The sequence below is a fragment of the Girardinichthys multiradiatus genome, chromosome 14 (assembly GCF_021462225.1).
Source record: "Girardinichthys multiradiatus isolate DD_20200921_A chromosome 14, DD_fGirMul_XY1, whole genome shotgun sequence".
Lineage (NCBI taxonomy): Eukaryota > Metazoa > Chordata > Actinopteri > Cyprinodontiformes > Goodeidae > Girardinichthys > Girardinichthys multiradiatus.
In genome coordinates, this window is record NC_061807.1 from 24,699,499 (window position 1) to 24,716,400 (window position 16,902).

The 16,902-nt window shown below is 36.8% G+C and overlaps 1 protein-coding gene across 1 annotated transcript in view; it reads left to right on the forward strand.

Annotated features, from left to right (window-relative positions):
- The first annotated feature begins 1,952 nt into the window (after positions 1–1,952).
- The window catches only part of LOC124880928 (phospholipid-transporting ATPase ABCA1-like), a 283,949-nt gene continuing 268,999 nt past the window's right edge, over positions 1,953–16,902 (forward strand). Inside the window, exons 1-2 of the mRNA XM_047386373.1 lie at positions 1,953–2,066; positions 9,596–9,720. Coding sequence (XP_047242329.1) covers positions 9,655–9,720 — 66 coding nt within the window. The 5' untranslated portion in view covers positions 1,953–2,066; positions 9,596–9,654. The remainder of the gene's footprint in view (positions 2,067–9,595; positions 9,721–16,902) is intronic.

The window sequence follows — 16,902 nt, forward strand, 5'->3', positions numbered from 1 at the left end:
TAGATCGATCGATCGATCTATCAGCTTCTACGACTCTTCTATGTCAAGTCACAGTCATTCCAACATGGGACTCCTTTATTATCTCATCATCTCCTTTGGACAACCTCCTGGTCAGGTGTTCTACATTATCCCTTGATTGATTCACCCGCATTCTATGTTATTCTCCACTCTACCCTCAGTATATCAGCTTACTGGTTTTGATTCTTCCTTGCTAGATCCTTTTTGTTAGAGTGCTTCTAATATCTGTTACTCCATTACATTGCCCATTTCTTTTTCTGTTTCCTGTCTGTGTTCCAATACCTCCTTGGCATGTTAGAGTACCTTGAAAAAGTATTTGTAACCCCAAAAAGTACTCACAGTTTCTCAAATTCTGATACATAGTTCCAAAACTTTATTTTAACTTTTTCTTTTTTTTAAAATTTGCATTAAGCCATTTCATAAAATCCAATGCAACCAATAGGCTTTAAGATACGATTAATTAGTAAGTGAGTATTTAGTATGAAAAAATATCCCAGTATTTGAATGGGTAGATATGTAACAAATGTAGACCTAACAAGACATAACTGTTCACCTAAACTGGCAGACTGGGAAAATAGAGCAATTAGTCAGAAAAGCAGGCAAGAGCCCTATTACAACTCTGTAGAATCTGCATAGCTTCATAGCTTAAGTGGGAGAATCTTTTTACAGTATACTAATTTGCCACTCCAACAAAGCCTTCATGGAAGAATATAACAATATCTAAAAAAGTAAAAAAGAAAAAGGCCAATTTGCCATAAGCCATGTAGGAGAAAAAATAAGCTTGTGGAAGAAGGGAAACCAAAACAAAATTTTTTGCCCCACATTGAACCACTCCGAACATCCTCACAGTGAAACATGGTGGTGGCAGCATCGTGCTGTAGATGAGCTTATCTTCAGCAAAAATGGTGAAGCTGTTTAGAATTGCTGGGAAGCTGGATGGCGCTAAATAGCAGAATTAGAACTAGATGAAAACTTGTTAGAGGCTAAAAAGGCATTTAGCCTGGGGCAGTCATTTACTATCACAGACAATGGTCCATATAGCGCTACAGTTTAATGGTTTAGATGAAAACATAATCATGTGTTTGAATGGCCCAGTCAAAGTCCTGTTTTTTTATAGGTCAGTTTCATAAAAATATGTTAAACAAAACAAACTGTCTTGATATTTTTATGTGATCACATTGTTTTACTGTGGAACATGGCTGAAATTAAAACAACATGAAACAAACATCATTAACAGTTTTAACATGACAGAAGGATCACCCAGTGTGAGGCTTTTAGTTTCATTTCTTGTCTACCCTTTCAGTAAACACTCATCTCATCTGCATAGTTATATCCTCCCAGTGCACCTTTGGTATTATTCTTTATCACCCAGAATAATAAACTCTTTGCCCCCTTGTTACCAAATTAGATTGTTGCTATAAAAGTGTATGGTTGATGCACTTAGCTGCTCGCTCCCATGTGACGCATTCAGCTGAGCATCGACAATATCATCAACATGGGCAGCTTGGCCTCGTCCCTCAGTAAACAAATAAAAAAATTAATGAACTTCTTATGATCCCATCTGGTCTCTAACCTCTCTGACTAATGCTTTATTTATTAAAAGTAAAGGATTAATTCCAAGTAATTAGTTCAGGAATGGTTAAGTCAACAGGTGACTAAATCCCAAAGTTAACTGAGAGACATAAGGCAAATGAAATATAGGTCAGTGATCCTGTGTACCCTCCTCACTTGATCAGAAACAAGAAGCTGACTAATACAGTCTGCTGCAGGACTAAGCTTTAGGGAACCTCCTGTGTAAGTTATCCTGTGTGCATACTGGCTGGGGTATTACTGTGGCTACAGTCACCATAGCATGAGCTGCAGAGGTTATTTGCATATTTTATGACTTTGGGTGAAAGAGAACAGCAGTCACAGGAGGCAGGTAAGGGAGAGAGAAACAAGAGGGAGAGAAGCTATTTGGTGAGGCATAAGGGCCCGACAGGTTTAAAACTGCTCTATCCATAAAAGCCCTAGGATGTGCTGAACGGTAAAGACCTCACAGCTTGGAGGTAAGTTGTTTTTGACAGTTTGTTTTCTCTAACAGGACATGTGTTCTGCAGCCAGGCCTCCTGTGATGTTGTCTTTGGTCTGGCTGTTGTTGTTTTTGTAGCTGGCTTCTGTATTGCTGAGGCGCGCTCAGACTCGAGGCCCGGAGTGCCTGTGTGTTTTTCCTTCCATCCTGTCTAGACAGGAGCTGGATCAAATAGACTGCCTTGAGAACGACTTATCACATTTGAAAACGTTTAATAAACTGGCCTGGAGGCTGCTACAATAAAAAACTTGAGAAGAAAACAGGGAAAAAAAAGTTTTGTATACTTTTACAAAAATCAGTCGAAATAAGAAACTCACCAAGTGTTGTAGTTTGTGAAATATTACAGCCACTCACATTCAGACAATTGTTTGGTAATCTGGAAGTGCTGTGACCTTTAACCTTTGTAGAGTTATATGTTCCCATGCTAATCATTTACCTTAACTGCTTTAACTGGAAGCAATGAGTTATGGATACTTTTGGACAGCATTACGTAAATGCTAACATGCTAAACGAATGTTCTTGATTGACGTACGGTAATGATTCACTAAGTGCTAAGATTTATTCCATAATTTTTTATCCATCACTTTGATTCATTTCTAATGAGGGAGCAATTAGCAGAAAGATGTGATTGACAGTTTTGCTCCGTATGGCACACTTTTCAGAAACTTGACATATTATTCTCCAGTGAAATTACCTGCAGCACATGCCCTACAGGGCAATAACCTGCTGTTAATGTACTGTAACATTATAAAAGTATTTTACTGTTATGAGGAGGGACAACTGAATATTCCTCCCTTTCAGTGAGATAGCTGTAGATGCTATCTGTTAGCCAGCAGGTTGACTGTAATCTAGAAAAAAATATTCACAGCATTCACCTGTTACTTTATTATGTACCTCTTTCACATTTAAAACAACTTTACTTTTGTTGGATGCTGGAAACATTCCTCAGAGATTTTTGACCATACTGACATGGCAACATCACATAGTTCTGGCAGATATTTCAGCTGCACATTCATGTGATATTCCCATTCCATCACATCATGAAGATCCTTTATTGCCTTGAGTTCTGGTAGCTGTGGAGGCCATTGCAGTACGGTGAAATCTTTGTCCCATTACGAAATTGGTCTGAGATTTCCATATAAGTTTATTCTTTTAGAAATGATTGATTCTTTCTTGTGTTCTGTTATTTGTGTGTATGATTAGGTTCTTACTTTTTTTGTCTTTAGCTCTTGGTTTTTGTCTTTAGCTATTCATTTGTGTCCTGAATAGATGCTGTGAGTTTATGTCCCTGCCCCACACCTCCACAGTTTACGTCATCAACCAGCTGCACTGCCTTCTTTTAATTGTATTCACCTGGTTCCCATGTCATTAATCACCTCATTTATTAAAATACTTTATTAACTGATCTTCTGCAGGAGTGACAATCTCCATAAAAGCAGGAGTTAAGGTAATTTGCTGACCTTAGCTTCACATCAGTCTAGAAAAGTGGGAGAAAGTATTCAGTAGTGTAAAATCTTTGTTACCAGTCCTACTAGAAGTGGACACCCCAGCGAATTCACCCCAAGGTCAGACTATACAACACCAAAAAAAAAAAAAACCACCTTTGCTCAGTCTCAGACACTACAGGCCTCAGTTAGCTTGTTTAAGGTTAATGTTAGTGAAAGTACAATAAAAACATTTAAACAGTTTTACTTATTTGAAAGGATTACTTTTGGAGAGAAAAAGCCTATTTTCTATAAAAGTAATGTAAATGTAAGATTTAAGTCAGTTAAATTTGCATTTAAATAAGCCATAGAAGAAAGTTGTTTAGACATATAAAGCCAAGGTAGACCTGCTTGGCCAAAATGGACACTTTATTTATTGAAACCCAAATACAGTACAGTGGCACAAATATCTCATTGAACTGCGAAGCATGGTGGTGAAGGAATGATAATTTGGGCCTGTTTTAGAGCCGTTGGACCTGGGCACCAGATCATTGAGTTGACCATGAACTCATGTGTATACCCAAGTATCCTAGAGTTAAGTGTCAGCATACTTATGTTTGAACCATTGTGTTTATATTTATACTGAACTCGATTTACCCTCATGTTTGATTTTGATGCCACAATAGAAAATAGTTATTTTTTGAAAAAGTATATTTTTTGCAGAAAATGTTCCAGACATTTTGATTTGTAAATTAGAAAAAAATCTAATTGCAGGGTAAAACAATAGAGAAATTATTTGTTGGTAATAATTTGGGGGATTTGTTACAACGCTATGTCAGATTGTCAAAGACTGTCCTACTTTTACATCTTCTCATACCATATAGAGAGAGAGATACAGTAAACTGCTGGTGTTTTGACATGTGGTAAAATGTTTCACTGATTGCTGCACCAAAAAACTGTTTTAAATAAGACTTGAGTGCTGTTGATAAAAAACTGAAGACTGCACTTTGCATCAGCAATCCTATGGTTCCTTTTTAAAAGAATACATTGTTAGGAGGTGAATATAAAATATCCTTTTACCATCAGCCAAAATTTTTTCTGTGTTGAGTACCTATTACATAGCTGTTTCTTTCTGTTTTTTCACTGAAGGACAATAAAAAAAACCAAATATGAGTAATTTGTTTGTTTTCAAATTTAATGTCAGCACAACCCCTTGTTGAGCTCTCTACACCAGGGTGCAGCAGCATAATTTGGCCACATTGTCCTCTCAAGCATGGCGTAATTCTCAACCCAAATAAGTAATTATGGGTGTGCGCCTGAGTCAGTCTATCGAAAAAATAAATAGCCATGGAAAAGGGCTTTTCTTCATCATGTGTAACACTGTTTGCTGTGTGTACATGCTTATTTGCTGATGAGGACACTATAATGCTCTGAATGTGAACTGGAACAGTAAAATCATCTTGGCACCAGAATAATTGCACCTTGAAAGATATGTGGCAGGTTAGTTGATTTCATAGCACTAAATCTATTGCTGCATATTGTATTGTTCTGCCTTTAGAAGTGTATATTACAGTGTGGGGCTTTGATTCCTGAATATAAAGGGAGGAAAGAAAAGATGTTTATATTATCTAGGAACTCTGTTCTTTACTGAGAATTCAGTTTGTGCCTCCAAAGAAAAATTAAGTCCCATCTTGGGGTCAATAAACTCTCTTTTACTGACAGCTTGGCAGAGGCATGAGACGTGCCTGAAGGGAGAACAGGCAGGCTGATAGCTTAAGGTGCAGTGCTCCAGTAAAAAGGAAGCGCCACGATACAGAGGAGGTTTTCGCATCTCCCACAAGTTGGTGATTATGCTGCAGAAACTCAGAGGCTGAAGTGGCCCACAGCGCTGCAGAGCTGAAGGACATGGCTGTTGATAGGTCATCAGAGGGAAATTGTATCTCACAGAATTCCTTTTAGGAGAGAAGCAGGACAATCCAAGCATACTTGATGTCTGTTGATATATTGAGGTAGTGAATTTGACCTAGAAAATGGTAGAAAGATGAATATACTTTGCTGTAAGTTCATGTACTTCACCTAAATGAACGGTTCAATTGAGCCAGATGGTGAAAGAGCAGCACTACATTAACTCTTCCTTTGTTAAGACCCTTGGATTACATTTCTAAAACCTTCATCTATACTAAAATGGTACATAGGTATAGCTTAAAATGGCATATGCTGAAGAAAATCCAGACTTACAGGGGTTGGACAATGAAACTGAAACACCTGGTTTTAGACCACAATAATTTATTAGTATGATGTAGGGCCTCCTTTTGCGGCAAATACAGTGTCAATTCGTCTTGGGAATGACATATACAGGTCCTGCACAGTGGTCAGAGGGATTTTAAGCCATTCTTCTTGCAGGATAGTCGCCAGGTCACTACGTGATACTGGTGGAGAAAAACATTTCCTGACTCGCTCCTCCAAAACACCCCAACATGGCTCAATAATATTTAGATCTGGTGACTGTGCAGGCCATGAGAGATGTTAAATGAGACCCAAGAGAGTTTGGATGTTGTTGAAACTATGGTAGAAATGTGTGTGTGGGAGAGTAACATCTGTCATGCAACAGGAAACCGAATGAACCTTTGATTCTCTTAAGCTTTAGAGAATGTACAAAAGAATAAAATTTAATTTGGAAATAAAAAGTGAGGCATTTGATGCAGATGGAAAATAATTGTCTTTGACTTTTAAAATGATCTCTTTATTGAAGAGTATTTGGAAGTATTTTGGGTGTTTTGACATTTGGCTTAGGGTTGGGTGTTAAAACAAGTGTTGGAATTATTAATATTTTGGTTCCCTTTCCTTTTTTTACATTTTAATGTAATGTTTTTTCATACTTTTTATGTCTACCGCTGTTAGAAAGCCCTTTCTATGTTGCAAAATAGAAAGGGCCATAGAGCTCATCACATCATTAAAATACCAGTGGAAACATGCAAAAAGCTGCTCACCAAATATAAGGGTTTGATTGTTGTAATGGAAATGATATTTCCATCGAATCTTGAGTAGGCTATAAATAATTTCTAACATGGCATTTTAATAAAATCTAAAGATAAACACATACATTACTTTTTGGTTTTATCAAAATAACTTTATATCAAAATATGCCAGGGGTCTGAATAATTTATGGCTTAGCAGTAGCTGAGGAAATACATATGCTTGATTATCAGATGCATAGGAAGCCAATGTTGGAGCATTACTTACATATGCCAGTAAAACACAAGACATGCATAAGTGGTTTGATTAAGTTTTTAACAACCATCTTTCCCCCTAATTAAACACTTTCATTACAGAAACACAAATTAGCATAGGACTGTTGTCATGTTGTTACCAGTTTTCAAACTGCAGTGCGCTGAATCCAGAAATAGAATAGTCACACCGAAGTTCCAGGTGTTCCTGTGCTTATGTTCTATGTTCGTGTCTTTTTGGAGAAAAGTGGTAAGAAAATGAATGGACCCAGGAGAATTGGATTATGGGGTGGTATGTTTTTATTTTCTTTTTGTTATTGTTTAGGTGCTTATTTGTTCTATGAAATTTAGACTTTAAATGCAAACCACTAAGAATTTAGCTTAAGTTTCTCTGAAAAGAGAAAGTGTTTGCATTTTATTTTTTGCCACACCGATGTACGTATGTTGACACCATAGGGACCTAAATTATACCTTATCTCTGTTAGTTATACTGCAGACATCTTTACCTTTTTGGACGCACCTTTTTCAGTCAAGGATTTTCCTGTTGCTGTGAAAATTGTATTGATCATAAAATAGAAGTGGAGGCAGACAAAGAAAAAAAAAGATATATTGAACAAAGAAGCACAGGGACCATTATACCCTTCAGAGGGCCATGGCGACCCATCTTGTAAGTGATGTTTGCTGTCATTCTCTGCTGTCCTGTGCTCTCATGCTCTATGACAAATATCTGTTTTCTTTTGATTATCCTGGAGGCTGAAATAATGCACTTCACCGTCTTCAGTCCCCAAATGCCAGGCATCCATTGCCACTTATAGTTTCTCAGTAGTTGGCATTCTTTTTTATATGGGATTGCTTTCTCTGCTTGCTATTTCCTTTCATTATTTTAGCCTGACTTTCTATGGGACTGATGATACAGTAGAAACCTGATACAAGTGCCAAATAGCAACTGTCTTTTTAAAAGCTAATTTGGAGAGAGATGAAACAGAATTTACTACTTTGTGCTCAAGGTAGTACATTAAAATCAAGGTCTGGAAACCAGTTTAACATGTATATTTTTTGTTCTCAACTGGAAACAATTTCTTGTACTGGGCTTTTCACCCACACACGCATCACAAAGCCGGAGAAAAATCGTATTTTCTTTCACACATCTGATGTGCACGTTTTCTGACACATGGCTGGAGTAAGTTCCCAGAAATGTTGTTTACCCTTCACGGTTGATGTGATTTCTGTGTGGAGGTGGTACTGAACTGTTTCCATCTTGTCCGTTGCATGTTTCAAAAGATGAACCTCGAAAACTCTGCTGGAGAATGCTGCACTTGCTCAATTATGCAAGATGTTGATGGAGTCATGCTTTCATGCATGTAGAAAGCTTTGGTTTAATGACCCAAGTCATTTTTTTTTTTGTCTCCATTTTTTCGTTTCCCTTGTACGGCTCCATAACCATCTCCTTGAGAAGACAAAGAAATGCAGGAACTGAGGGGAACAGATAGTAAACACTACAAATAAAATTGCTCTGATAGAAGAGAATTGGATTTTGCAGCCTCTAGTGACTATTAAATTATGGACTTTGGACAAGAGTGAAGGAATATTTCAGTTCAACTGGCATTGATTAATTTAGCATCAGCCAGCTCTCATGCTATGAAGTCCTTACCTGCTGCACCTCACAAAGTTCAAGACATTCAATCCTAAAAGTCACAAGCTTTCAAAACACCTACGGACATATGGTGTGAATTGAGTGTCCCATTTTTTATTTTTTGCAGAATCTATGAAAAATATCAAAGTTATCAAAGTCTAAATTACCAATGAGAATCATCTTAAACAGAGAATACTCTCACTGGAGGGTGCTTATTTGGTCAGGATATTTGAACAACGGTTTTGATCAGGGTGCTGCGGCTTTCTGTGCAGGGTGGCACAACAAAGGGGGCGCCGAGGACATGTTTTATTTGCATGTTTACTGTGTTGTGCACATTAGAACACCAGTGGCATGATGATGTTTAAATTGCTCTCTGAATTGGTGTTTATGATTTTTAACAAAATTAAAGATCCATCCATCCATCCATCCATCCATCCATCTGATATTTTTGTAGTTCTTAATGTTTCTCCTAAGTTACATAATAAAGTAGTTTTTTTTTCAGAATGGGCTTCATGAAGGGAGTGGGTTTAGCTTTTGTTTTTTGTGGGGCAGAAGAAGAAGGGCTCTGCTATCTATTGAAAATAACATGCTAAACATAAAGAGAAGCACTATTCCTGTGTCAATAATCTGGACCTTGTTATTCCATACCAACAAGACGAGTGAAGTCAGTGAAAAGACACTCAGCAGTGGAGCTTTAATAAAGGTCATACTTGATGTAGACACATAAAAATGGCACGGCCGACATATTTGTTTATTAGCTGTGTAATCAGGGTTGAGTAGCTCATAAAACATGCAATAAATATTTTACATCAGTCTTTTGTTACAATGAAAGTGATGAAGCCTTTTTTTTTACTTTTATTGTTCTCTATAATCTTTAAAAAACTGAATAATTGACAGAGTTAGGAAGACAGAAGTCAATGAGATGCAGACTGTGCTGCTGTTTGAAAGAGAATTTTGTTTAGTCGTATTATTTGTCATAATACCTTTCAAATTCATGATGTCAGTTGAAAAATTATTGTGCTCTGGAGGCAAACTGTGTAATCTCCACATGCTGAGACATTGGTCGTCCTGAGATTTGCTGAGCGTAGGTGATAATAATTCTTCGAACAGGTGCTGCACCATAAGCCCCAAGGCTTGGGGAAGTGAGTGATTAGTGGCATTCCCCCAAGATGCATTGCTCCTCTGTATTAAAACCAAACTCTGCCTTTTTTGTTCCCTCCAGAGTAAGTGGGCCAGTTGCCATCGCGACGCATTGGCAAGATATTGCCAGGAAAAGCCATAATGGGTCTCCTGATGCAGTTCTCTCTGCTCCTGTGGAAGAACTTCACTCTCCGGAAGAGACAGAAGGTATACTTGTGCTCACCAGCCTTCTTCTTTTTTTCCTGCAAATCAACGTGTATCTGCCAGAATTGGTCAGCAATAGGGGGAAAATGAGGATGTGGCCCCAGACTTGTGTTATCAAGGACAGGTAAGTTATTCATGGAGAGGAATGGTAATAGGCAGGGATTTACAACAAAAATTGTCTCCTAAAGAAGTAAGCTGTCTTTAACTCCCACTCTGGAGAACAAGAACAATCTTATCTTAATGCCAGCCAATTCAGAGTGTCACCTTCAATTTTTGATGATCTATCTCTTCTACCCGTTATGTCACATTGCCTGTATTTCACTTCTAACAAAGCCAGCGTTAGGCCCAGTGGAAATGGATGGGGACTTTAAAAGGCTTTGTTTGAAGGGCAGAAAGTCTTTCTTTTACAGAGACCAAACATGCTACCTAAAAGGGGAGGTTTTAAAAATATCAGCAGAAAGTTTGCAGTTTTTAATTAACCTTTTAGCAATATAAAACATATTTTTTACACGTTGTCTTTGATGACAGTTCTTTCATACAAAGCTGAATGACTATAATAGCTATAATAATAATTAATAATCTGTGGTGTTCCTGCAGGATATAAATGGCTTTCATTGTTCATTAGTCACTTATCAGTTTTACTGCTTTCAGTGCTTTAGTTTGAATGTGAGCACTTTAAGAAGTCACAATATGACAACTTAAAGGTTTGAATGTTTCAGTCAATTTTACTTCAGTTGATTGAAATACTTTAACTAAAGCTCCAACCGCCATTCAGCATTACTGATGCTCTTAGGGGGTATGTTTGTGCTCAATGGCCTCCCACAAAGAAGCACGCTGAAGATTTCTGTCAGGAAAACATGTCCTTATCAATTTAATGGTTATTATCATTTACAGTAGTGAAAATGTGATACTTTTTTACTTTCTGCACCCTAAAATAAATTTTGATTTAAAAGAAAAGAGTTTCTGTGGAGCTATCAGTAGTCGATATCTTACCTATAGAAGATAAGTCTATAATAGACTTTGGAGATACACAGAGATGTCCTAACCAGAGAGTCAATCTCACATAAGCTCATTTGTAATTTTTGCACAAAAAAAACATGTTTATGTACACAGAGGTTAGGCTATATTGACTCTAGCATGTTATTTTCATTAGGTAATTACTTTGGTGGGTTTTACTTAATATATGTTTCCTTTTACATGTTTTCCAGGAACATAATTGCTACTAGACTAATGCATCCTTCATTGTAAACAATTAGCAACAAATAATAACAGAAGTCTATGTAAGTAATACCAGCCATTTGTTGTGCTAAACTGTGCATAAGATAACATTATTTCATTACCTCTCCCTTGTTCGTGCCAACTGATGCAAGCTCAGTTTAAAAAAATGGTAAGAAACAACCCAAACTGCAAATTATGAGGTAGGGGGAGGGTTGAAATGCCCATCAGCAGGGTTGAACCCATCTGTGCTGAATATTACTTAAAGAAGAGACATTTTTTAGGACAATGATTAGAAGAAGGTGCTGGATATTTAAAAAAAGAAACTGATGCACCTAGAATGAGCAAACACAAGGTTATTCTCTGAGTTGTTGGTCCATATAAGCATTATGCTTCACTGTAGAAAAGACCAAGCCTGTAAACAGCTATAAGAAAGATTTGACTTTAATTTCTTTGGATCTAATTTCTGGACAAAGGTATAAAAGATCAAGACGGGTGGTAGTTTTTACTGAAAAACTCTAAATATTACTGATAGAAAAATGGTGAATTTAGCAGAAATGCATCAGAGCATGTACAAACCTCAAGCTAATTTGTTGTAAATGCAAGAAGTTAACAATTTTGCTCCCATTCACAACTGACAATTAAAGGTTTATAAATGGCCTCAGCAAGAATTATGTTTCTAGTTGAATTTGTTTTGAGTTGACCAAATTTCAGTGGCTGAATTGGCCTCCTAGCAATTAGCTAAGTACAAAACTGGCACAGATCAGTTAATAATAAAAACTAAAGTAACCTTTGATTTCAATTGAAACATCTCTTCTTGTTCAGTTGAAGGAGCCTTTGAAGTGTCCAAATAGGTAGTCAATGTATCTAGTGAGACCTTTTTGATTTTTCAGGGTGGTATTGTTGTTGAGCTATGGAGTATTGTTTGATTCACTCCATGTGGTGATGACAGGACTCACAACAAAGCTCTTGCTCGAGCACAGTAATGACTCTTGTCTGAGTTTTATTGAATATAAAAAAGTTAAGAAAGAAAGTAATGAAAACATACCCTGATACAAATGCTGAAGGCAGAGTTGGAGCTTTACATATGTGTGGCTTGTGTAAATCTATCAGCTTAGCAGAAAAACAGGTTAGTATATTTCTCTTTTGGGAAGAAACCATGAGCATGAGATGCTTTTCCCCAATGATATATTAGCAGAGTGGTGGCTTTATGCTGCAGACTGGGGGATATTTAGCCAACGTCAACATGAAATATTATTATTAGGCAAAACCAGTGGGACTTAGCAAGGACAATGGTGCTTGTGGAGGGCTTGTGGAGGTTAATGACCAATTATATGAATGCCTCACCAAGCATTTTAGGATTTTATAACAGGCATGAAACTGATTTTTATGGTCCAGTATTCAGCATAATTTCTTAGGAGGAGATTATCTATTCACAAAGACTCTGGTGTCCAACGGCAAAATGCCTGGGGAGCCAGACACTGAGAAAGTCTCAGGGATCTGCGTTCACTGTCCATTCCTCCTCTGTTCAGAATATATTAGAATAATTCTTGCTCTCAGCAGTGTTGCAGTGACACAGACTCGATGGAATCACAAACCTGAGACAGTTTTAAAAAGTTTTCTAAATAGCTCTAAAAAAAAAAACTTACATTCATAAAAATTTTGTTTGTAATTTAGCACATTTTCATCAGTATTCAGAATATGGGCACATTTTTTTACCTTGGCCTACTTTTTATTTACCTGTCAGGACCAAAACAGTCGTTGTTTCTTATTATTTCCAGTAATGTCATCAGAGGCAATCATCTGATTGGTCTAACCAGGTCGCTCCACCTGAGATGATACATGTAGGTCAGCCGAGGTTGGGGCTAAGAGGACGATTCCACAAGACAGTGGGGGTGATGTGTTATGATGTGGTGAAGGATATGTAAAACACCAGATAAAGATGGGTTTGTGCATCATGGACAGCATCATTATATCATTTTAACCTAAATTAATCAAATGTGCATGCTACTGTGGCTTAGAGAATTGGTTATTTAATAAAACATGTATATTATAATATGTTGTACATGTTTGATGTGTTAATATGTTGTTATACATCATTCTGAAATATATATTGAGTGTAGGCATGTCGATGTGAGATTCTCATTGTCTAATAGCCTTAAAAGCACCACAGTACCTCACACATACTGTAATTTTAAAATGACTCATAAAATAAATTATTTGTCTGTATGTGTTATTTTGGAATTTGTCTCATTAAAATTGTATTTATTTAAATATTCACCTATTAGTTTAGGCTTCTGCATAGTAACAAGCACAGGTAGAGACAGGCAGATAAGCAGTCAAACATTTGGGAACAACGACACAAACAATTAACTTATCTAACCTCAGACTGCATTCAGCTGTTGAAAACAAAACAATAACCCTTAAAGTATACTTTATAGTGTAAGCATATGAACTTGCATGCTCCTTTCAGTGTTCTAGGAACATCTCCTTTGATAATTGTCGCTAGGCCACATATGATAACTCAGCCAGGTAAAGAAAACGCCTACGGGATACAAATCGAAATATGATTTGCTGATCAAAACATCAGAATTTAAACTGATATTCAGTTTAAGGCTGAAGATATTTAAATGAGGTAACAGACAACCCCATGGTAGACAATGTCTGCCTAGTGACCGCAGACAAGTATTTCTGATCGGCTTGATATATCCTAATACAAAATCACTGCACGTTTTAGATCATGGGCAGAAAACCCAGAATCAAGCAAATTTTTTATTGTTTTATTACATTTAAAACAATACACTCTGTTCATTTTAAACAAATGGTGTCAAAATTATTATTATATTATTTATTGCTGTCATTATCATTTCTTGGACCTCTTAGGGCCTTCTCTGAATACCCTGAAGGTCAAACGGCTCACCAGTGGTTCAGACAAACAAATAATGCTGCCGACAGCACAGAGGGGACTCTCCACACACATAGCAGTTTGGAGGAAACTGCTGTAACATTTGTTAAAAATGTTAAGCAAATAAATTAAGGCTGAAAACATGAAAACATGGATTGAATTAAACTTTTGATGCCAATGGATGGCTAATGAAGACTCATCTGCCATGTCTCAGCTACAAGCAGACATTGACTGGTATGAGGTCCTCCGGTTATGATAGCCATGTGTACATAAAGTACTACAGTTTAAGTGTGTCATCATGGCATTTACAGAATGTTGGGATTATGAATCTGAGAATATTATTTAATATTTAATATTAATATTTTGATATTTTATCAAATAATATTTCTGTTAAGGGTTGTCCTGTGAATACCAGCCCAGTAAGGCGATGGTATTAGGACAAAGTAGAAAGGTGTGAGACGAGCTCTGACATCATTGAACAGCAAAAACTCTGCACACACATGGAATGAATTCACACAATTTCTTAAAATACAAGAATTTATTAACAAAAATAAGTCAACTCAACGTCAAACATATTTCAATCAACAAACTCTTTACTATGCTAAAACAATCCAACTAAATACTATGCAGAATTAAAGAATAGGGAAGACTAATGGGCTATGTACAATATAAACAAGTTGATGAGAAATGATTGAAAATCATGGCTGAAAAGATTGATGCAACATTATCATATTATTATTGTTTATGGTTGAGAACCAAGGATTATCTGGAAGAATCTGGAAGTGACGTGAAGTTAGTCTTGGAACTAACTCAGACAACCATTCACAATGCAAGATCAGATAAAATATTATTTTAATAAATGTTTTAAGAATGATCTGCTGAATGAAACCAACCTTCTGGATGACTAATTCTCAACGGGTTCTCATTAGCTGCCTTTATTTATTAAAATAATATTTAAAGAAACATTATTAAAGGAATGGTAAAACATTTAAGGATGTATTTTGGAAAAGAGCCAAATCTTCTGGAGAAATGGGGCTTAATGGTGTTTACTTAGTTATCAAATTTAGTAAATGATGTTAGGGACACATTATTTACTGGATTGAGAACTAAACCTTTCTGGGTAAATATTATTTGGCAGCAGGCACGTGTCCTTAGCTGTTAGCAGTTGAAGCTAACAAAGGAGGCTGATAGCTTAGCACCAGAATCAAAGACACACCTTTAAAAATACCGTCAATAAAAGGGTTAAAATGCATAAGCACAGATGGCGCGTTATGATCAATCTTCTGTTTAAAATCACCCTTCAAGTAAAGTTTATCTTAACTTTAAAAACATACAAACAAAGAACACAAAACTGAACACGTGTGCTGCAGATAAGTCTGCTAGCACCAAGATAGCTGAGTTCAACCCAAACAAAACCAAACTTCCGGAAAATGGAAAAACGTTTAGGTCATTTCAATCTAAATAATTTCTATATTATTCTGCCCAAACACTTAACCTCATGAACTGTGGTGAGGAACGTTGTCCAGGGCGGCGAAGTTTGAAGAAACGTCCACTGTCTTTAAACAGTTAGCTAAAGTTAACCTCCTTAGCTGTGTGTAGTGGTGGTTGTTCTGTCAGCCGGCTAAACTGCACATTACCGTAACCACGGTGATGGGGCTCCTGTTGTCCTTCTCTCAGGCAGGAAAAACCGCTTCACTCGGCTTGTAGAGACAGCTTCTCTACTGGGACTTCTCTGGAACACCGTTTGCTTCTGCAGGCCTCAGAGAGAAAGTCAAGCCAGGCGTGTACCTTAATTCCCTTTCATGAACAAATCTACTGGATACACAGAGTTATTCATTTGTATTTAGTGCATATGATCGATGATCGTATGACACCCTTGGATCCAGTTTGAAGAGTTTATGTCTTTTTGCCAGCAAAGAGACATTAGCGCGCTTATCTCTCCGGCCAGCCTCGCAGCAGAGTCCCGGGTGGAAGAGAAAGACTTGTGGGGTAAGTGGGGGTTTTATGTGGACAGTGGCATCATGGGAAGTTCGCTGCCACCCCCAATTCCTACGTTATGTCGGAAGTAGGTTAATGCAATTTATTTTGAAAGTTCCAGAAAAGTCCGTACCAAATTTCCTGTTGTAACTCATGGCTGTGCATCCCAACAAGAACATACACTACAAATTGCCTCTCAGCTGTCTTAAAAGAAGGCTGTCACATATTTCTTTTACTGACATGAAAGTCATATTCAGCCACAAAAAAAAAAAAAAACTGTCCCTAAATCAGCAACACCCATTACTGTTTAACCTTTAATAAAGGTACAGTTGACAAGCTCTGAGCATCATCCCTGTTAATTAGTCTTGGTGCAACTAATTAGCCAGTGACTATCCAATTGCTAAACTTGTGTTACTCTACCCAGATCAGAACAGTAGAAAGGTATGTCGTGTGCAATAAGAAAGTTGAAATCCTAAACTACTACTACTAAAGTTTAAAATAATAAAAAATATTGGGGCTAGGTAACATTTTAATAACTGTAATTGTGTTATTGTCTTGATTCACTGACGTTTGTGTTTTGTTTTTCTTTTGTGTTTTGACTATTTCCTTGTTGTTTAATATGTTCTTTAGGTGAAGCCTTATTGAGTGCATTTCCCTGTGCCCATTATTGTTAATAAGGTGTTGCTTTATTAGTTAATTTCTTCTGTTAATTTCTTAGTTTATTCTTGTGTTCTTGTTTTTTGAGTTATTTCCTGTTCATTTTCTGATAAATATTTCCCACACGCTTCTTTGTATCTCTGTTCAGCTCCTCTATGTTTATTAGTCTCTCTCCCTCAGCTTCTATGCTTTCCTTCAGCTTACCTTATTGACTCACCTGCATTCTTTGTCATTCTCCACACCTCCCTCAGTATTTAAGCTGACTGGTTTTATCTCTTCACTTGAGTTCTTCACAAAACAGAAATAACAGAAATAATTTTGCAGCACTAGAATTAAAAATTTCCTTTTTAATAAAAACAGAAATAATTTAGCAGCACTAGAATTAAAATTTCCTTTTTAATAGAAACAAAGATTATAGTTTTATATTAGTG